General features: G+C 38.1%; 1 protein-coding gene across 1 annotated transcript; it reads right to left on the reverse strand.

The window, feature by feature from the left end:
- Nucleotides 1-3,118: 3,118 nt before the first annotated feature.
- Nucleotides 3,119-15,711, reverse strand: ednraa (endothelin receptor type Aa). The gene is made up of 8 exons (XM_020628913.3): nt 15,422-15,711; nt 13,915-14,442; nt 11,890-12,017; nt 9,488-9,686; nt 8,198-8,350; nt 7,824-7,957; nt 7,458-7,566; nt 3,119-6,336 (listed from the first exon to the last, which is right to left on the reverse strand). The coding sequence occupies exons 2-8, from the start codon at nt 14,395-14,397 to the stop codon at nt 6,199-6,201; spliced, it is 1,344 nt and encodes a 447-aa protein (XP_020484569.2). The 5' UTR covers nt 14,398-14,442; nt 15,422-15,711; the 3' UTR covers nt 3,119-6,198.
- Between the last annotated feature and the right edge of the window lie 7,898 nt (nt 15,712-23,609).

A 23,609-nucleotide genomic window follows, 5' to 3' on the forward strand; every position in this document is an offset into this window, starting at 1 on the left:
GGTTCGTAGTAGTCCCGCCTACAATGTGGAATATGATTGGTTGAAAATGAGGCGTTTAGCCAATCGACGAAGAGATAACATTTCCCCAGTCTCTTGTAGCCTGTTTGGTTGCTCTGCATTCTCATTGACCACATGATCTGTGCTCCCGCCAGCAGATGGCAATGTGAATTAACAATTACCAGTACACCAGACCTGTGTTTTTAATGCGGTTTAAAGAATTAAAAAAATACAACTGGTCACCTTTTTCTTTCTTTTTTTTTTTTTTTTTGTCATTTTATAGCCTACTTTCTATCATGTTATCATCTTATTTGAATGACAGGCGCCTACAAATGTAATCTCTGGCTCAAATAAGACTTGAAAAATAATGAAACCTCATAAAGAAAGCGATGTATAATAGATGTATATTATAGCAGAAAGTGGACAAAAAGCGTATTAGTTAAAGACGTTTGCACTGTACAGTATACAAAATCAAGCAGCCGTATCAATATATGAGCAAACAGAGTTCTTGAGGTAATTCTAATTTGGTAAATTCATTAATCATAGAAAAATAAATTTGATTAATTTGTGGGGTTTTTTACACAGAATATTTTAGATATATTTAAATGGTCTGTTTTTAAGTTCAATTTATTGGAAGAAATAGTGCTTGAATGACGCATGGGGGGTATTGGAGATACCAAATTGCAACAGACATCCATTCTACATCCCCTTTAGAAAAACACAAGTTTGATTGCAATTTGGTCTGTTTTAAGTTTTCTCTTTCTCTTTCTCTGTCTCTCTCATTCTCTCCCTCTCCCTCTCTCTCTCTCTATATATATATATATATCTGTCTATTTCTATCTATCTTTCTGTTGCCATCTGAATTTTCTTCTTACCTTTCTGCTGGGTGCACGTGTAGATGCGCACATGTGTGAGTCTATTTGAGTCTGTGTGTCTTTGTGAGTCTTTGTGTCTTCCTGCAAGATGAGGGGAGGCAGAACCTTCCTTTCTGTGGCACCGTGTCTCCACTGCCCCACAGTCACAGAAATCACTGGTTGTAGCAGGACAGATTGTTCATGAATTTTGAATTGATCCTTTTGGCTTTTATGAATTAGAAATAGTCTTTGCCACAAGTCGTGTAAGCGAGTGCCATGGCGGATAGCTTGGAGGCATTGCCATGCAAAGTGGCAAACAGGGTACAGTCGTGTAAGGGCCGGGTAGATAAACATATGCTGTGTTTGATCAGACCCCAAACAGATTTTAGCATTCGAAAGGATGTGGCGTCCGTTATGTCTCTCTGAATCATAGCCATTACTGTAGGGTGGAGTAAGTCGAACAGTACGTGCCTCGCAGGAATAGTCGGGATAAGCAGAATGGATAGGTCTGAAGAATAGTCATAACCAATGCACAGCAAAGGAGGAGACATACTGTCTGATTCCTGAGTTATAATGTATCAGCCAAAGTGCACCTCTTTTGTCAGAGGGATAAACAAGTCTGCAATTGTTCAACTATTACTAATTTATCTTAATACGTCAGCCACAGGCCTTTGTGTCAGGAAATGTTCAGACTCTCTGAGGGCGTTCACTTCAGTTCAACTGCTCCTGAACAACAACATGAGTGCATACGAAGTCTCCGGAGTCATACAGCTTTATCAGAAGTTTTTTTTTTTTTTTTTTTTTTTAACAAGATAAGTTATTTCTTTTCCTTTTTTTTACCTGTAGTCCCTGTAAAATAATGGTTCTTATAACATTTAACATAGGATTTGCCATGATGTATTTACCTCATGAGAAGGTGAGAAATTTGTAATTTTTTTTAATTTGATCATCGTTGTAATTTTATGTTCTAAAATGTTAAAGGATATCGTTAAAACATATTTAAATTTAAATAAAAGAAGATGAAAACAAAAGCTAGTTTTCTTTTGTCCCTACCCGTTATGAGTCCCCTTATCACCAAAGTAATTCATTTTATGGGTGTCATTTTCCAAGTTTAGAAATACATTTTTACCAAAAAACTTCAAGCTTTTTCTTGTTTCCTGATAGAAAAAATGCCCTCTAAAGCTGCTTTTACTATATCAACAACTAGCTCTGAATAAGCTCTCCACAAGAAGCTCTTAGGATCTTTGAGATCCTTTATTATTTGTTTTTGAGCTTTATTCAATTCACTTCTGGCGCGATTTAAGGTTCCCACCAAATTCCAAAGGGCTCAAACTACTCTGATTCACTCTCACTCACTTTCCTCTCAGCCGCTGATTTCTTCTTCTTCCGCATATTTCTCCCTAATATATATATATATATATATATTTTTTTTCATCCAGTTTCATTTAGCTGTGAAATCTTATACTGTAACTAAGCAACCACTGATTCAAGCTGTTTTGTATTTACGCCGGGTAATTGCAACCTGATAGTGAGTTGATTTCATATGAGGAACATGAACCAGTTTTATAAACTTTATGACCTGACTGGGACATATCACCAACCCTCTAAAACACATAACAGGCCAACGACTGATAAAGCCACTTTTCTGTTGCTTTTGGGGATTCTGCAACTTTGTATATAAGATTTCATGCCTCTGGTATTTGTCTTCTTTTGAAGGCTACAGTGAGTTTAATGCTGGGTCAATGACATCTTTGGTCACAGCAAAGTAGACTTTTAATTGTAAGATACATTTTCTTTTTTTATACATTTTCATAAAAATTAGATCTTAATTTAATTGATGTAGACCAAAGAAGTGTGTCACATTAAAGAAACAGAAGTTGAAATGCTATAATTATGGAACTTTCACAATAAAAACACAAAGTATTTATCCTGCCACATCCTTGTTAATATATGACTCAAACGTGGATTAGTAACGGTCAGAGTTTGTTTCCCTCGATTCTCTTTTGGCAACAGATGAGAAGTGAGTTATAAGTATCAAATTCCCACCATCCTAGCTGTTCACATCCTCTCCGCTGACATTAGCAACCCTAAGGGCTCAGTTGCCAAGCAGGTCACAGTGTGCTTCAAATCACTCCCAGACGCCTCTTTCTCACACACTCAGATGAAAAACAGAAGGGGCCCTCTTGACTTCCCAGAGAAACCAATATTAGTATGATGGTGAAATAAGCCTCCTTGTACATATCTATACAGAGATGGAAATGTATTCATTAATTTAAGCAGCAGCATTTAATGGTATATCAGTTATATCACTTTCATTTTTTACAGAATATCGCTCCAATGAATAGTGGTTAAATAACACTACAGATATGGCCTGTTCATCTGTACACAAGTGTGAAAAACACTCGAACAAAAGAAGTGCAAGTAGATAAAAACACAGGGCTATCACATGCTAACACACTTTCAAACACACACAGGTTTACATGTGTTCACACATCAAACAGTATAAGGCAGTATGGTTGTTTGATATGACTATCACTATCACTACTATTTGGTATGGTTAATGCTCTTTTGAGGTTTTTGTTTCAAATTAGTTCTACTTTTTTTGTCCCTTAAAGGGCAACCTGTAGTTTGGAGACCTCAGTGAATGTGTAGGAAAATGTATTTTTAATGAAATTTATCGTCAGTGACTTCTGGAATCATTATGGTATGTTTGCTTTTGTTTCTGCATCAAAAACAGACAACCAGATGGGACGTAACATGGGGGAATCCCGCTCATTTCGCTTATGTTTAACATGAATTTAGATGGACCTACATGCCTGTCATGTGAATGAAGAGGGGGGAAAAGTTTATTTATATGTACTGTATATATATTAAACAGACCACAGGCTTTTAACCATGAGCCTGTTTAGGTATGAAAAAGATCAGGAACAGGTCAGGATTAGGAGAAATATTAGCCATAGGAGAGAAGTTGAGTTGTGGTGTGACAAAAACCAGGGGAGAACAGTGCAGTTGTCATGGTGAATGACCAGTGTTCACTAGTGATATCTAAAACTGTGTAAAACAATTTTGCAAAGTTTGTTGTCACATGGCTATCATGAGGAGTGGTAAGTGGGACATTTAACTAACCCATTACTATTAGACCTACTAAAAGGTGATTATCAGCTCGTATCAGTTCCTATTGTCTTCTTTAACTCTAAATCTGTACGTAAGTTTTACGGTGCCAAACAAACAAAAAAAAAGGACACAAAGATCTGTGTGGTTGTCCCCCAGATCCAGGAAAACATCTGTATTCTCAGCGTTACGCATTATTTTAACTCTAACTACTGCTCAAAAGTCACATCCCCCATCACGTCAGCATGTGCAGACGCAGTTTATAAATCTTAATGAGCTGTGCACATAAATACAGGACAGATTGAGTCCCATATAGCCTGGAGAAAGGGACAGAGCACAACAGACAGACAGATCCCCATTAAATCTGCTCCTTTCCTTTCTTATCAATTGTAGCTTCACTGCTCTTAGTTGTGAACTCTCAAAAACCGTACACTACGGTATGACTCGCAATGTCTCCCCCCATCTGTCAGGAATCACTCCATAACTTAAATACAGTATCTTACTGAAAGAATACCTACAAAAAGTTGTGCTAAGGCAGAGTTGGAGAAAACTAGTCCCACATGTGATGTAATATGATGCTATGTTGACAAATAAAAAGTGTTTTTAGCAGCTTTACTAAAGATGGCCACTATTACCTCTTGATTTGTGTCCTTATGTCTTGTAGAACATATTCAATCAAGTTTTGGCCTTATCAACAACCATTTTCTGACAGGTTTGAGTTTTAATATGGTAAAAAAAAAACATGTATATAACCTGCAAGATGCTCTTTAAATATGAAGCTACATCCTGTAGGAAGTTAGCTGCTTGCTAGCAAAGCCAAAGAATGAAAACTCAAGGTAACAGCGAGCTAGGCTAAAAAAACACACAAAAGGCCAATTTAACACTTTGGTTTCATACAAATGAAGCTGACTAGATGTTGGTAGTTGGATTTTGTTAAATTTAGATATACTAAGCAAGCTGTTAGCTAGCTAGCTCACCCCTTTTTCCAGTATTATCTATTGCTTTGCGAAAGCCATTGAGCATGACTTCCAAAATGCCAAACTATCCATTTTGTGATTAGTGTCAAGCACCACCACCGCCACTTAAAACTCATTAGCCTCCATCATTATACAGCTGATGTGTTCCAAGTTAAATACTTACTACTACTGCAATATAACACTGTGGACACTTCATACATTTATATTCCATCGGTTATAGCCTACAAGCAATTAAGTCACAATTGATTATACTTGGTTAAATTCACAGTTTTTAGTCTAATATGATATCAGACCTGTCGTAATTCATCACTTCATTATTATATCTTGCAAGACATGTGACATGGGATGCAAAGTTGTGCCTTATCTGCTCTAACACCTATACAACCTTGAACAAGATTTTGTGCCAGTGTAATTTGGTTTATTCTGACACCAGACATGATTCTGTGGTGAAATTTTAAATTTAGTAATTACTAACAAGAAGTTTGGGCTGTGATTAGGCAACAATTGTATGTTTGAAGTTCAATGATGCATATTTTGTTCAAAGACATTCCCCCTATTTTTCCTGATGAAACATGCAAAATTATTGTAAAAGGAGGCAAATCAGGGGGCAAATGAACAAAATTCTTCCATATATACCACAAAATACTCAATGTATTATCTGAAAAATAAACTTCTTTACAGCTTGCGTGTTTAATGGGAAATGAATCCTTGCTCGAGCAGTAACATACTTTCCAGTTTTCCACTGTCGATGAGTTGTGAACTCCTGGGTAAAGAACATGTCCAATCATTACCTCTGACAGCGAACAGTCTGCTTTTCCTTCCTGTAGCTTTGTGCATCCTTCCCAGTAGTATTGCCCTTTACAGGAATAGCACACTCAGCTTCAGATTGAGAGTAATTTATAGTCACAATTGAGCTGCATCCTGTTCAAGAGTAGTCATCCTTCTCATCCCACTTCCTCCTGTTTTCTCTCACGCCACAGCATTACTGTCTTTGGGTGTGGGAATACAAGGAGTTTGCTTAAGGAAGTCTTTCTTGCTCGCTGAGAGGCTTTGGTAGCTGAAGAGCACTAAATCCATTGTTTGTTCGTTTTGACTCCAGTCCCTAATTCATCCTTGCCAAGATTCATATGTTGCTTCAGTGGTACATTAGGATGTGAATTTATAGTCTTTTTGATGTATATACTTTAGGGTGGAATACATTGTAGTTTAAAAGCTGCTGAATATATGGAAGTTCTTGAAAATATTCCTCAGGTGAGATATCAGTCGCTGTCCTTCCTGATGCTACGATCAGTGTTGAGGTTGTTGGGCTCTGGGCTCTTACACTGGATACTGGTACCATTCATGGGTCCGATGCTGCTCAGCTGGTTGTCTGAGTAGCACCAGCAGCACAAACATGACTAGAAAAAAAAATGCAAAGAGAAAAAAGGACATTTTAAACAAAAGACCACAACTTTTCTGAGGTAAATTTCTATTTATTGCCAAGTGTTTGATGGTAAGGTTGAGCCACTATTAGGAGTGTAGATACCAGGAGATGCTGGCTTAGCTTAGTCAACAGCTTAGATAACACGAGGAAATAGCTAAATGCACAAGGTACTGGCTGTTCCTGTCTTATTTTTAGTTATTAAGAAAGACTCTGTTTAGGCTCAAACTATATATAGGCTTTGTTTTCATATCTGTAATCAATATCACAGCAAGCTGTATTCTGAGCTCCTCTTTAAAGTCACTCATCTACAGTATTGTAAAGTTTCACGATAAAAATTGTATTGTGGGGGCGCTTATTGGCGCAGTGGTTAGTGCGCGTGCCCCATGTAGCGAGCGGCCCAGGTTCGACTCCAGCTTGTGAGACCTTTCCCGCATGTAATTCTTAACCCTCTCTCCCTGATTTCCACCTCTATCCACTGTCTTGTCTCTCAATTAAAGGCAAAAAAGCCAAAAAAAAAAAAAGTTCAAAAAATAAAAAATGGTATTGTGTGCCATGTATCGTGACAAGTATTGTCCTTGCCAACACCCTTCCCTAATCCTGCTCTATATATCGTAATCCATGCATTACATGTTTTTTATCTGGAGTAAAGATTAAAGGTAGTTGGACACTATTCTACTTCCTGGTTGGCTGAGAATTAGAGATTAAACATATAATTATTTATCGAAAAAGTATTTCCCAATGTGCAGCTATTATCTCATAGCTAACGCTCCTGTCTACAACAACTCCTTTAATGTTCTAACTTGAGGCATGGTTCATCTCTTGCCCAGTTCCCTCTGACAGACATTAACAGTGTTTGAACTCAGCTATACAAAGAGTGTACATAAATCACTGAACTGGTTTTACATGTTGCTCATGGAATGTCATCACAGTCATATCCTCTGTGTCATTGATAAAGACATGAGTTCACTGTTTTCTTTACTGGCCACACAACTCTAGTGTTAGTGTGTGTGTTTATGTTTGAGAGGGAGAGGGAGAGGGATTAAGAGTAGGTGGGTGTATGCATGCATATCCATCTGTTTTAGGCAGGCAATATACCTTGAAGCAGTTTTTAAACTTCTTGCTGACAATGTAGAGGATGATGGGGTTTATGCAGGAGTTGATTGTTGCGAGGTTGATACCCACATAATCCATAACCAACAGTAAACTGAAAATAGAAAGAGAAAATCATTGATAACGTTTCATTCTTCTTACCTTCACCCTTGAATGGATAAAAAAAAAACTTCCTTGCCAAATCAGTCTTGTTTTTGACCACTATTTTGGAAACATATTTAAATACTGCATCTACCAGGATATGTTCAAAGACAGGTCTTTTCAAAGTGTTCAGGCTATAGTTTCAACCCAGAAAAAAAACAAATGAAATTCTAAGACGTGTGTAATTGAGTTGTTAAGCTGTGAACTCACTTGAGCAGCTTGCAGCGACTCTTATCATTCTCGGTGTAAACCGTCCTCCTAATGATTCGGCTGAGGTGCAATGGAAACCAGCAGAGGGCAAAGATGAGAACAAGGCAGAAGACAGCTTTGGCCACCTCCCTCCTCTGCAGGGAGACAAAATACAACTCATCACATCGTTGTGTAGGAGATAAAGACGTTTTCTTAATGGATGATATGAGGTAAAAGCCATCCCTGTCCCCTGAGCCAATGTTGATTCAGTTTTATTTCCTTTAAAATATGCAAAGGCTCAGAGCGTACAAATGCGTTCATGGCCCTTTTGTGCAATAAACACCTGAATTTATGAGGATTTATGGGTTATTTACTGTATTATTATTTAGAGTTACCTGTTTGAGGTGCTCACTGAGGGCTATCCGAAGGCTGCCGTTCCTGTGGCTGAGCATCTCAAAGGTCATCAGAGTGTAGAATATAACCGTGCAGGCCAATGGTACACAAAAGTAGAAGCCAAACAACCACCAGTCTTTCGCATTTGCGTAGAACTACAGATAAACAAGCACATGTGAAAATGTAAGTAACACTTAACATGCTGTACTTCTGAATACATATCCTACTTACACAAATCTTCACTTTAAAGATACAACATGATACAACAGGTGAACAACTACCAGTCTACCCCTGCACTCCAAATCATTGTGCTCCATGTGAGTACCACATGTGGGGGTTTTATGTAGTGTAGAAACTCTGAAAACAAGCCACTTCTGGCACATCTGGCTTTCTGTTTTTATAAAATGCCACGTCATCACGCTCTTTAAGATATTGCACATTTTCTAAATACTACAAATTTTCTTCAGCCTTATTATACAATTTCAACCAAAAGTGGAAAAACAATTATGTATGTTTATTTTCTCCAAACTTTGGCAGAAAGATGACGATTTGCTGAGGATGTTGTTTAAAGATAAAAACGTGCTTTTAAAATTCCATTTTAAGAAGTAAAGAGTTCTGATTTCTGATATCTGATATCTGAGAGAGATTTGGTTTTGTGCACATGTGGCTCAGCTTCAGCCCACACAGATCTCAGGCCTCAGTAATTGCACTTGGCCTGCAATCAATTATGTGCTCAGAGGATGAAAAAAAAAAAGAAGTAAAATCACTTTGTTGTAGTACGTAAAGCAGGTTGGATTCTTAAAGTGATACTGAACTCAAATCTTTTTGGTTTCTAATAGTCATTTACTGGTTTGAATGGTTAATTAGGGTGGAGTTGCCCTTCCTTACATAACGGGTTCTAATTGACTTGTGTTTTTAATAATATATTGTCCATGCAGGAAATGTTGTACTTGATTGATGAATGTCCCAAGAACCAAAATAGAACAAAACCGTGCCAACTGGCCATTAAAAACACACATTAACTCCCAACAAAACAACATGTGCTTCTTGCTCAATGGAATTGCACTGTCACTTTTAGTAATCACTGTATACAGCTGGACTTCCTATCTCATCAGTCCGGTAATGTTTTGTGTTCTTTTTGCAGATTCAAACACTGTCCATATGAGTACATTAACACAATGTTCTATTACACGGCACATCTTGGCCTCCAAACAAGTATAAACACCAGGACACGAAAACATTACAATACAATGTTCTTATCCAGAAATGATAAAGAAAGGATGATGGCAAACCTTCATGAACTTAGTCTTGGGTTGCAGCATGCAGGTGACGATGGTTTGGTTCCTGTAGGGGAAGCTGACGATGTCGAAGCCGATGGCCTCAGGAACTGCGAGGAAGAGTGAAATCACCCAGATGGACAAAATCTCAATGACTGTAAGCAGAGGGATGCCTACACCCTGAACTCTGCTCCAGGATGCAACAGCCCGGTACCTGTAAAGTAGAGACACAGAGATAGAGACATATTAGACATATTGATGTTCATTAGACACTGCAGTGGCCGCTCCTAAAACTCCCCCAAACTCCACCCACCCTGGCCCCATCCAATTCCTTCACAATCCCACTTACACGCTTCAACATGGACTTTGTTACCAACACACACTCTCTGATGCACATTGAAGCACTTAAGGCCCTTTCACTACAACCCTTACCTTTCTTTAACGCTTGAACATTTTCTTTTTTTCCCCTTGCATGTTTTTTTCTGTTTTCCTTTTTTATTTCTCTTTGTGTGTTTTATCTCTGCTAATATATCTCTGATTCCAGTTTAACTTACTTTCTCATTCTCCAACACCATGTTTCGTATGTTTTGTATTGTCTAGAACTCGTTTTGTCAACACATTAAAAGGAACTTTATTAAGTTAAATTAAAGTTACTGCAGCAGGAGTTAAGATGATAGCACTCCTGGGATATGAAATGAAGATAAAAATCTATTTTTTGGACACACAGTTGCTGTTGTTCAACTGCTTTCAGTCATTAAACAGAAATCTGTAAAGTCATCATTTTCTCTCCTGACTGATAAAGCTAACATTTTCCTCTATGCATGGCAGCGCACCAAGCACAACAAACTGCTCAGTCAGCAAAGACTATCAAAAGGTTAAGAATTGATGAGGAGAGATGATCAATTGTTTATTTTAAATATCTAATATTTATATTTTTGTGATGCCTCCAAACAGACCGGCCCCATGTTGGCAGAGGGGTCTGTCTGTTGGCTCGTGTTTCTTGTGCACTGAATCCTTGTTTGCTTGTTTGTTTCATTAATGGAAACCACTTGTCGAAATGTTTTAGTAAAATCCTGCATCAAGATTTTATGGCAAAAACAATATATTTTTCATGACACATTTGAATTTCTCTGTCGAACAACATGGCGGCATTTATATTTTACTAAGTGGTAATGTAGCCACCTTTTTTCTCTTCCTCCAACATTGAAAAGATACAAAAGTATTTCAATAATACACACAGAAAAACATCTGCTCTTGAACACAACTGTATAGCCCTGCAGTCTTTTTTCTGATTATAGAGGTCATTAAATATGTCTACCTAGATGAACCTTGGAGCTTCAGAGCTTCTTATCTCTTAAGTTTAATCTATAGTGCAAGAAGTAAGATGACACTCTTTTTCTGCACTTCATCATCATCATTTATTCATTAAGGAATTTCTATTAAGGTACTATTATAAATGTTTCTACATAGAGCCTTGTATATAAACATCATGTAGGCTCTATAGCGTATCATACACTCTTACACTTAAAAGAAGTGACTCCAAATGGTTCCGTTACATGAGCTCATCTCAAAAGTTTTCAACATTAAGGCATCAAAAACAAGAGCAGAGAGATAAATGATTCACATTAAGGATGCACCCTCAGTAATGACCTTTCCTGAAACGGATTATTATCAGCTCCACTAACTAGATCCGAATGCCATTTAACTGGAATCATATCAAAATACTGAGTTTGGTTTCTTTTCCTCTTCCTGATTCAGATACTGGTTTAATTTTATTGCTATAGAATCTGCTTTTTCAGCTATGAATAAAAATACATTGTACATTTTATCAGGTTTTTTTTATCTTTTAATATAATATGAGGTGTTTACCCTTGCTGAAATTTGGATCATATTTGCCTTCTTTTATCCAACCGAGAAACATTTGGTAACTGTTGTCTGTAGAAGACGTTACATGTATAAAGCTTGTTTGCTAAATTCTTCTACTTTCAGTCTTCAGGGCATTTAAGAACATCGCGCTGTCATTACAAGGCAAAGTAACTTAAGTGACAAAATGATGCTTTTAAAACACAAATAGAACTTTTATAAGGGAGAGAAATTAAGACAGTTAAATTGTACAAGATGTTTCGGAGAATATCCAACTGTTAAACTTTACCAATTAACCTAAAACAAACAAAAGCATTGTGTAAAAGCCTGGAAAGCTATTTAAATGTAACTATTTAAAAAAAAAAAAGTGTTTGAGAAAAAAACAAAAGAAATACAAATCAAAATGTATTTTGGTCAATTGTTCAATATTAACATGGCAGGATTATAGCTTTAATTACACAAGGTTTATAAAGGACCTTTAAGGCTGACTTAAGAACATCAGAACTGTAAATGGGACCTTATAATAAAGCAGTGATGGGTGTGAAAGCACTGACCTGTCCACGCTGAGGGCACATAAGTTGAGGACAGTGATGCCCACAGAGGCTTTCTGCAGGAACGGCACAAGCTTACACAGATACATGCCAAAAGGACTGTCGTCAAAGGGAAAGTGCCCGGCCAGGAGCTGGAGGAAGAAAAAAAAATACGTTCAACTGTGACATAAACACAGTTTGTCACAACATTCATCATGTGCACAATGATACACGTCACATGGAGGTTTTGGGACGGACCATATGGAGCTCATAAACTGATAAAATGTCCACATCTCCTGCAAACATAAAAACTTATAACACAGAGCGATTTCCACAACCTCTTATCAAATTATTTCCTCTGGGAAACGAAGTCAAGGCCGTGTGAGTTAAGACCTTTGTTTCCATCAAACTGGACTTGGCACTTTTTCTTCAGTTAGATACAACCTACGTAGAAAAAGTTTTCTCACAGCTGAAGCCAGAGGAAGAACTTTGTGGTGCTTCCTGGCCTTCTATTGTTTACTCATGTTGTTAAAGTTTCCCAGAAACACAGAAGAGCCAGAGAGGAAAGAGGCCAGTGCACGTCACTGTTTTCTAGTGTAGAAGTAGCTGATTATTTTTGGAAACAACTGTCATGGCCCCGAGGATGTGAACAAGGGGCTGCAGCATGGTCTCAACACTGTAGATGTGGCTCTGTCTTTGTTTGTGTATAAACTTGAACCCCCCACCCCCTTCTGTTAGATTTTGTTTCCTTTTTGCACATGTGTTGCTCAGGCTACAAAGTCCTTTTGCCCTCAAAGTCCCGACTTAATTCTAACCAGGTGGCTTTCCCATTTTTTTCTCTGGTAAAATGGCTTCCAATAATACACAGGAGAGATCTATTTGACTGATCACTTCATTGTGCCATCATTCTTGGTTATTATACAAAGCACAGCATTATATACTGATATTAATCAACCCAAAGCAGCAGCCCAGAGCATAATCTATAATCAGTAAATGCCTCATATTTTAAAGGCTCAGTCCATGGTGATAAGTAAACACATTAGTATTCAGCTGCTAAAAAGACACAAAGTTGAAATCAGCAATTGATCTAAAATTGGTCTGCGGGATTTAACAGGACAATAAAATACTTTTGTTTGTATTTTTGAAAGTTGATTAAAAAAAAGATCAATGAAGGATTTTCATTTTTATAGAATTGATTGGAGATGATTCAAACTGTTTTTTTAATATAAGGAGACTTACTGGTGATTATTAAAACAAGAGTAATACAAACGTAAGGGCTTAACACTACCCTACAATTGCTCAAAAGGAGATTGTATGGGAATATTTTTTAGGGATAAAAATTAATTGCATGAGATTTAAATTGACAATAAAATACATTATAGAGCCTAGAACTGCAGGGGTTTATTTATTGGGCTTTCTAAAATACAACATGACATCATCTGCAGAGAAAGAAATCACATGGTTTTCTTTACCCACTGCGGTGCAGATGGGTGGTTTGGTTTAATCCTGATGACTTCTGCCTGGGCATATATAGGTTTAATTGTTTTTCTGATACCTTTAAGGTAACTTTTTTTTATGTTATTTCAACTGGAATCCTCTGAAAAAAAATTAAATCAAAAATAAAAATTGTACCTTTTTAACCTCGCATTTGTTTTCTATCAGACATTATAGATGGGCCTTCAAATAAGTGCTGAGTTTTTGAAATATATAATCTCTAGATAAAGGACACTGATTCATGTCCTAGGTCAATATGCAGCCACTGGCATGTGTGTTTACAGTCTGATTCCTGTGTTTATTTAGACAGCCATATCCCTGCTCCTCTCATCACTAATCCCACACAAGGATGATAACAGCGTCCCACTGATTACACTTTCCCGTTTGCACACTCCCTTAAACGCATTCCCTGCTTTTCCTGTCTGTCACATCCCACTTTATCTACTGTATCACATCCATTGTCGATACACTTCTTCATGTCAACAAATAGACCTATCATTAAGATGCTTTAAGAAATAGGGTTAAAACTTTATATAAAACAATTGAAGACCATACCTTGAAAACAGTGATGGGTATATCAGTGACTATGTAGATCAGATCTCCTATTGCCAGACTGGCAATGAGGGCATTGGGCCCGTTCCTCATGCACTTGTGCTGGTAAATAATCCTCAGCAGGGTGGCGTTGCCGACCAGGCCGACCACAAACACTAAAATGGAAATGATTGTGTTGATGTACTTAAAATAGTGCTTTATAGACGTCTTCTCATGGCACATCGGAAGCGGCATCTTTATGACAGTTTGATTTCCTTCATATGCATGTGCCCCAGCTTGTGAATCAGCCCCCCGGGCCTTCAGGTAGAGGCCAGGCCCCGTGCTGGGACTGCTGGTGGTACTGTGGAAAGCCGGAGAGTGGAGGGTGGAGTGGACGAGGAGGCCCTCCTCTGCTTCTGCTCTGTTTGTCTGGCACATACCTCTGGCTGCCATACAGGCCATTAGCAGCAACATATGCACAGCCGGGGTGCCCATTATGGAAGACATTTGGCGCTTTGATTTCACTGATTGAAAGACTGTCCCAATATATCACTGGCGAGAGAAGAAAACAGATTACACAAAGATTATTTGGAATTTTTTCAGACAACAGAGGGAAAGAAAAACCAACACCTCCTCGTTTTTTCTCCAGTTAAGCAAAAGTCAAAATAAAAGTGTCAATTACAAGGAAGTTTAACTTCTCATTTCAAAAGCTGTAAGGAAGTAACACAACTCCTTCAAGACTTCAAAAAGGTATTGCCAAGGGGGCACAGATGGGGGATGCCAGCAGTAGTTTCAGTCAGACTTTTAAAAGACGAGGCATCAGAAGAGCACAACGGGCATCTCGTTTGTCATTTCTGGAAGACGAAGCCTTCGGTTATGTCTTTGTGTCAATAATGTTACAGCATCATCACAGTGAGGCTTTGTGCCTCCACATGCTGTTGTCATAGAGAGCCCCTGATTTCCTCAGTTTTGCATTCCCCCTCTGTTTCTAATTTGGAAAGGTTTAAACATGTGGCTACAAAACAGTGAGGTTTGTTTTACAGGAAAACAGGGCCAAGGCTTGAGCTTTAGCATGCTTTTTTTGTTACAAGAAACAATATTCAAAGAAAGATTTGATTATGATCAAAGAAAGCCAAATAAAGTATCTGATTTTACCTTTTTACCTTTATTCTCTTTTAATACTTTTATACATATAACTTCACCATTACTGTCACAAAGTAAAAGATGACGAACTCTCCGGACAAAACCAGAGCAATTCACTCCACTAAACTCCAACCAAAGAGCAGATAAAGTTTCAAACTGTCACATCCTTAGTGAAGCCCTTTTCATCATGTCACAGCACCGGCAACTCTTATAGCCCTGAGTTCTTCCTGTTCAGAGTCCCAGCTGTCACCAAGTACACAAAGAACTATTTAGCAGCCAGCCCTTCAAGTAGCATCACAGTTTAGCATCAGCATGACACTAGTGGGATCTGTGACAGCACGCAAACTGATCCCTCCATAAATAATAAATACATTTCGTTTTCACCTACCTCTTCTAAAATGTCTGCCTGGCCCCCTTGGAAAGCGTCAGGCAAACTTTCGGCTGAAGCCCCCAGACATCTGTATCACATCACATGAGTAATTAACGCACTATCAAAGCCACAGCGGATCCCACTTGGTTTGAGCAATGCACCCGTCTGCTCTGAGGTGCCTTCGCATTATGGCTCAGAGTTTCCTGTGGAGAGTTTGCAGTATGTCTGAGAGTGTGTGCGTGTGAAGTTGTGTGTATGTGTGTGTGTGTGTGTGTGTGTGTGTGTGTGTGTCAGAGCACCAGTGAGACACTTTGACTGGGTGGGATAGTAAATCTCCACCTCCCTTTGGTAACAGACTGGGCCCCCCTTTGGAAACATCTCCCCCTACTCTCCCCTCTCTCAGAGGCACCGCCTGCTGACAGTCATCTCCAAGGCACAGGCTTGCACACTCACATGCACAAATACACGCACACACACACACACACACACACACACACACACACACACAACACACACACACACACACACACACACGCACACAAATAGAGTAAGGGGCTCCAATCTGCCCTGGTTCCTTAAATCCCTCCTACCTTCTCCTGCAATCCCTCTCTGACTCACGTTATGTCTTGTATGCATTACATGCAACTGTTTCCTCACACGAGAAGGAGCAGAGATAAGATAGGTGAAGAAGGCATGAGGAAGATATACTGTCCATGATGTGATTTTGTGTTTCCTTCTTTCCAAATGGGGAAAGCTAAGACAGGAGGTGGGAGAATACCACCAGAATGCCTTTACTTTAACAGACTAAGCACTGTGTGATGTAGTCAAACCACATCACACTTTCTGACAATCGTCCATGTGAAATGGGTTGTTATAAATCTTTATATTAGCGGTAAAACGTGGATAATGACTGTGTGGGCAAATATAGGATGAAAAAGGTTGTTAAGTCGAGATAAGCACCAATTTAATTACCAAACAACTTCATTACAAAATATATAAATCTAGAAAATCAAATATTCTCTGGTTTTCCTTTAAATGCAAAAAAACAAAAGAAAGTGAAAAACAACCCCAACTAAAACAGACAGTGCTTATTAAGATGACTATGTCTGAACAAGAGAAGAAGACAGGTCAATGTCAGAGAGATGAGTGCTTCTACATCAGCGTCCATTATGGATTCCAAAATGGACCATTTATCATGATGTGTGCTGAGAGCAGGAAGAGGCCAATCAAAGTCACCACAATCAGTCTTTTCCAACGGTGAACAGCTGACACAGCAACGGCTTAAAATTAGAAAAATGATATGCACTACTCTTCTGATCATTTAGTACATATTTGTTAAAAAACGACCAATTCTCCAGAAACCTTTTCTACTACTTCTAAGTAGTTGTTTGTGTATCTCTGTAGTCATTCTATGTCACTTTAGCCCCATTTCCACCAAGCGGTCCGGTTCAGTTTGGTTCTGTACGGTACACATTTATTTTGTTGTTTGTGTCTTTTTGAAATTAAATGAGTAGAAGTAGAATTAGTATGGATTACTCTCCATAGCTTTGTAACTGTTTGATTGTCTTTGACATGGTTTTCTGTTACTTTGTAGTTGTTTTGTTTCTCTTTGTGGTCACTTAAGTCTCTTCACATTATGTTAACTTGTTAAAGTCAGTATTACATTTTATTGGGACTTAAGCCTTTTCTTTTGGGTCACTGTTCCCATCAGTTTAGAATATAGAATAGAACGTTATTTGTCCACAATGTGGAGGATTGTCTTTGGCTTCACAATAACCAAAAACAACATGATGACAAACAACACAACTTTTAAGAACAGTAAGCGATTAGAAGAGCACTTGGAGTCCTTGACAACATCATTGTCGATTTGGTTGCAAATGTGTGAATATACAAACTTTGTATCTTACCTGGTGAAAACAGTTTTTTCCTCCTATCTTTGTTATAAGGTTAAAGCTTTTTGCATCATGCCTCTATACTGCATATTGTACCATAGCGTAAACCATTTACCAAAATATGAAACAGGGGAAATTCATTTATAATTTGTAATTCATTTTGTTTTTGAACTTCCAGTTGAGTTGAGGAAAAGCTTCTTTAAACAAAAATGTTTTTTTGTACATCATGCACCTTAACATACATAAGACAGCAATTAAGAAAAAGACAGTCACAAAACCGCTGCCATATCTAAAGTTTTTTCAAAATGAAATGTTATGCTACTTCTCAGAACATGTAGGTTGACTGTTTATGGTTCATTTGCAGGTACTTTTCCCACAATCAAATGTGACTTAATTGGGTAATGCCAATATTTACAGCCATTTAAAATTAAACACATCGTGTTTTCTTTAATTGTAGTCATCAATTTATCATGGCTTCTGAATAAGTTATGGTCAGCAGTGGCGAATATTTAATTTATTGGAACGTGATTTGCTGACGGCATCTGAATCCTTAGCCCTTATTATTTTTTTCCAAAGTCCCTTGATTGTTGGCAGCCTCTATGACATTTTAACTTTTGAGGGGGGTAGTAGAGTCTTTGTTAGTAAATCCATTAATATATAAATGATGAAACCTTTACCTGCTCCCAGTTGCTTCTGCTTTCATGTTGTTGTTGTGTTGTTGTTTGGATCGTAATCAGGTATTAATGCCATTCTGTCTGAACTCAAAGATGGCAGGCTGCCTGGTAATTCATATGCTTGTTCTCTGATGGCATCTGTCGAAGCGTGCTCTCTGCATATTGGTACATACCCTATGGGAAATTTCAATCCAGCCCCAGACTGAGTGGGATGTAAGCAATTTCTTAACTGGGACACTTGTGCGAAAACAGAAAGAACAGAGAGAGGGAGAGATAGAGAGGTGCAGGGAGAGAGAAGGAAAGAGAGAGAGAGAGAATAAGTTTGAGGCCAATTCTTCTGTGACAAGCAGTGACAGAGTGAAGAGGGTTCAGTTTACCGCCTGGCTTTATTAATTTGGGACATATGGCTCACACGAACGAAAAGTTTCAGTGAGAGACTAAAAGAAAATGTGAACCTTGATGGAGGAATTTTCATCGTAGCCTGATTAGTGCAAGCACTTGACTCCTTGTGAGATCAATCAATATAAAAATGTTAACATCATAATTAGGAGGAGGGGATTTTTGTCTAAGCAGTGCTGATGATATCTGATGAAAACAGCCTGTGGAAAAGTCTGCGTTATTGGCTGGTGCAAAGTTCTTGCAACTTTCTTCACTGTTGTTTTAGGCTATCTGAAGGAGTGTGTGTGAAAGGTAACTGACAGCATGTAATCCTGTGGACTCATTTATGGCGGCATTGGTATGGAATTAATTCTGAAGAGGACAAGTCATAAAACCTAGCAACCAGAATTATTTCCAATGGTATTCCTTTTCGTCTGTCCATTTTTTATTTTATTTGAGATCAAACTTTAGCTTGAGACACAACAGTAAGCACTCAGGCAGAACACATTATATAATAGCCTTGTCATGGAGGTTATTTTGGTTGCTGTTTGTTTGCTGTCAGCAGAAATACTACTGGCCTGATTTGAATAATACTTTTCAGAAAGGATGTAGCACAGTTTAGGGAAGAACCCATAAAATGTTGGGCAGGATGTGGATCAGACCAGAAAAGAATTAACAAAAAGCAGATCTGACTCACGTAATTAAGAGCAGTTGTGTTTTTCTGCTTTAAAAAAAATTAATGTTCATGTTTTAGTTGAGAAACATGGTGTCCCTTTAGCTTTGCCACATCCTATTTTATCATACAGGAAAAATACCCATACAAGTGCATATTCTTGCAAATATGCATATCATTGAAGATGGGAATATTGGCCTTATCGGAGGTCACATGTCTGAGTTCCCTTATTGTCTCTGTTTCGGACTGTCTTACTGTAAATGTTACTCAGAGTTTAAACCTGAAATTGTGCTGAACATATTTTTGGAGTAAACACAGAAATTACTTGTACTGTATGAATTGAAGCTTGTAGAGCACATCATTTGCATAATATTGAACAAAAAGTGGATTTGTATTGCTTCCATTAAGCCTCTGGTTCCCCACCTAAAAAAAAGCAGAGAAACAAGGGTGGCAGACTTGAAATGCATTGTAAGGTTCCAGTATGTTTTGCAATCAAAAATATCTTTGCGGGTTCCTGGAAAGCCTAGTCATTCTGTCGCATTCCATATGGTGTCGATAGTCCCTGTCCCAGCGGCTATGGGTTCAAATCCAACCTCTACCCTTTCCTGCATGTCACCTCCCACTCTCTCCTGCCAACTTTTTCTGTCTCTCTTCAGCTGTCCTATCCAATAAAGGCAAAAATGCCCCCTACAAAATAACTTACAAAAAAATGTCTTTGCTGCTTCATATCTCAGAACTGTATTCCATCCAGACAGCACCTTACAGCTGCCAAACTTCTGAAGGATGACTCAGACTTACCAGCATCTGTACGGTGGATAGATAGGTAGAGGGGAAGCTGTGCATAAATAGAAGAGTGCAATTGGCAAATTTGAAAATCACTGTGTTACACAAGGAACATTTGTAACAAGATGTATTCATTTTCCAGCAATATGGGACTGACTGTTGGATGTATTTGTGCTTGTCTTGAATAAGAAATAACCAAAAGTGTGTTTTTTGACCAAACAGAGGAACTATTCACTAAGGAGTTCCCTGAGAACTACAAACCATGGGGACTAGTTTCTGTCCGCATTTGCACATTCGTGATGGCTGATATTAAACTTAAAGTGACGTAAGCTGGCCGACAGTTGCTCGAGCAGCGTCACTTTCGCGACTAAAATAGTTCATAGTTCCTGTGGTGCGGAATCAATACAAGGAGTGGGGGGGGGGGGATCGGTTCCAACAGTTCTTAAAACTCTGAAAAAGTTGTGGCTCACTCATTTCACTATCTCAGGCTTTATTCAACCTGGGTTAATTTGTCAATTAAAGACATAAAGTAATTCTTAATCGATAAATCATTGTAGATTACAGAACATGCTTGTTTCACAAAACCTTCAGATAGCTGAAGTGATTTCCAATTTATACAGTTTGCAGGTCAATGATGGCATCAGACAACAGGTCTCTATGTGAAAAGTAATATTTTAAACTTAGTATGATGCAGTAAGTATAGTAAATTCAGTGTTGTAAGTATAGTAGTAGCCTATATGGCATAGTGATGGTAGTGGTAGCTGACATAAGTGGACACCAAGCTTTATGTCAGCTTTATGTCAGAATAAGGCATAAGTTGGACATTTAGCCTACGCTAACATAGGCCTATGTTACTGGAATCTGCTTTAGAAATTTAGTTACAGCATAATTATTGTAAGTTGCAAAAAAAACAGTACTGTGGGGAGTTTACTGTCCATTATGTTGATAATATTCTGCCATATACAGCTGTCAGACAATGGTATCAATAACAGTAACTACCTGTTAGCCTAAGCAAAAAGCCATAGAGGAGGATATGATTGTAAAACCACTTCTACTGTACAAATTTCTTGTGATATGTCTTGTTAAAAATTTCAATAGCTATACATTTTCTATAGTAGCTTTATTTAACTGTACAGTTCCACTGCTGGTAGTTTTCACATACCAAACACAGAGCTTTCAGATGACAGGGTAACTGATAGTGCGGCACTTACAGCTTGGACTGAACACATTCCTGTTTATAATCTGGCTCTTGTCGGACAGACCCTTAATGCTCTGATAAACGCAAGAGTCTGAGCCCATCGCACGTTGCTTTCTCCTATCAGAAAGACTGAGTGCATGCTCAAAACGTCTGGGAAACCAACATAACTCCTTGTTGGTTTTTCTGTCATGTCTTTTCCATGTGAAATTTTGCTTTCTACTCTTGCATTTTTTAAACATTGATATCAGTGTGTATATGGTTAAGGTAAGTTTACACCTTACAACTGTTGCATTTCCACAATTGTAGTACGTATTTCATTTCAATGGAAGAAAAACATCAAATAAAACATCTTTAAGTACAACAGCCTACTTTACTGTAGGCACCTCAATATTGTTAAAGCTTGAACTCCTAATAAGTTTGAAGTTGTTGTGAGGATGTGGGGTTGTAAGTCTCATAAATCAAGCAGCCACTGAAGCCTCGATGAAGTCTTCACTTCAGGTTGGTGAAAAACATCTGTAGACAATTCAAATTATGCTTGCTACTCGTAAACGCAGCTGTGAAAACCAAGAGACCCAGACTGAGGATAACAAACCACCGTCAGGAGAGACTGATGGGGTTTCCTTGTCTAACTTCCAGATGTTGCTCAGTTTCAAACTTGTTACCTGATAAAGAGCATTCCACGTATAACTTCATCCATCTGTTTGAAGGAGCAATTCTTTGAAAAATAATTCATGCAGAAAAGAAAGCTTTGAGATTAAACATGAATGTTGGAGGAAAAGGCCTTTTTTTCTTTTAAAATCAACCTTTTTGTACCTCAGCTACATACTGTATGAGTTGAAAGTGATCGAAATCTGCCAAGAGTTGCTCCCCTGTCCATTCAACTTTCTGAATGCTTTCCTCCCAGTCTGTCCCCAACTGTCCATCATATCCTGTTGCTATTTAAATTGCACTAGCCTCCTGCCTCCCCCATGCTCCCTCTAAAACACTTAATCCCTCCACTTATTTCCCTTGATTGCTTGCCGTGTTTTTTCTGCTTTGAAGTGGGGCATTTGGCCAATTGCATTTCCCTCTTACACCGCTTTATAAAACAACTGGACACTTAGTTTTTTACTCTTATTTGAATATACTTATCGTTTAAAAAAGCTAATTAACTGAGATTTGTGTCTAAAATAAGGCTGTGAAATGGCATAAACCATTTTAAACGAACATAAAGAATTCTTACTAAGTGATCTCACATAAAAATCATCTGAAATAAAGGATCATTCCTTAAGAAGGACATGTACGTTTAAAAAGAAACCCCAGATTACTCAACTTCTGATGTAAAAATGTCACTTCTTTAGTTCACTTTGAGACTCAATATACAATCTGCACAGCCACCAACCAGTGATAATAATGAGCTAAAACTGCCTTAGATAGTGCCACAGTCATCCCACCCCATTCACAGAGGTAATTAACTTTCTATTTTTGTGTTATAATGTGTTACTAACAGTTACAATTATCCAAACAAAGCAAAGCAGAAATATGCTCATTGTGTGGCTTGCACCTGTTAGAGTAGACAGACACATCATTATTGTCGGCTTATTGTGCGGTAATAAAATTAATTATCTTTTTGTTGCAATTTACATTATTTTCCTTCGCAATCTCAAATAGCATGAAACTGGAGACATAGATATTCTTTATTCATTTATGATTTGACCAAAACCAACTGATCCTAAAAACTGCCTGACTATGCCATACAGCTGACTAAAATCCATCAGTAAACCAAACCATTAGTGTGGATTACATGTCCCTTTATAAGAATAAATAAAACCATTGTAGTTTATTTTTGAGTTGATCCCACATACTTCCCCTGCTGCTGTAAATAACCACTTGACCCCCTCCCATGTGTATTTATCCACTGCTGAAAATAGTCCCACAGACATGTATGGTTAGCTTGCATTTTAATAATGTTTGCTAAAAACTAAAGAACCCAGTTATTTTTAGGAAATGCCTGGGCCTTTTTCAAGAACCATTTATAATCTATTTCTAAAGATTCATGTATTCAGCTGGAAGCAAATGGTTGAATGTCACAGACAGGGTAGAGAGATCCAACAGCATTATTAAAATGGAATTAAATGTTTTTTTGTGTATTTTTCATGAATGTGTGAACGGTAAGAATAATGTACCACTATGTTAGCCTTATCTATTAAGAATGGTCAGCTATAGCAAAGATAACCCCTATTTATCACAATTATTATGATTAAAAACACCAGAAATGTCTGAACACTGTGATGACAATCTGTGTTTCTTGATGTTAATCTCAAGTCATCACTTCGTCAAACAGCTGCAGTGTTGAAGACAGCAGTTATCGCTCAAGACCTTCATACATGATTCAATAACTGTCATGGTTTCACAGTTGATTTTGTTTATTCTCTATGTTGATTAACAGCCCACAGGGATTTGAAGGCCTCACCTGCCCCTTCATGCTGTATGACCTCCCTCTTAGTTTTTCTCCTCCAGCAGACTGGGCAGCAACTCCCCGGACCTTATCGCTCTCCCTCGAGTTTATAAGAAGAGACAAAGAGACTAAGGGGCTGTCAAAGGTTAGAGGGGGGAGGTGGACGCCATC

The sequence above is a fragment of the Labrus bergylta genome, chromosome 1 (genome assembly GCF_963930695.1).
Source record: "Labrus bergylta chromosome 1, fLabBer1.1, whole genome shotgun sequence".
Classification (NCBI taxonomy): domain Eukaryota; kingdom Metazoa; phylum Chordata; class Actinopteri; order Labriformes; family Labridae; genus Labrus; species Labrus bergylta.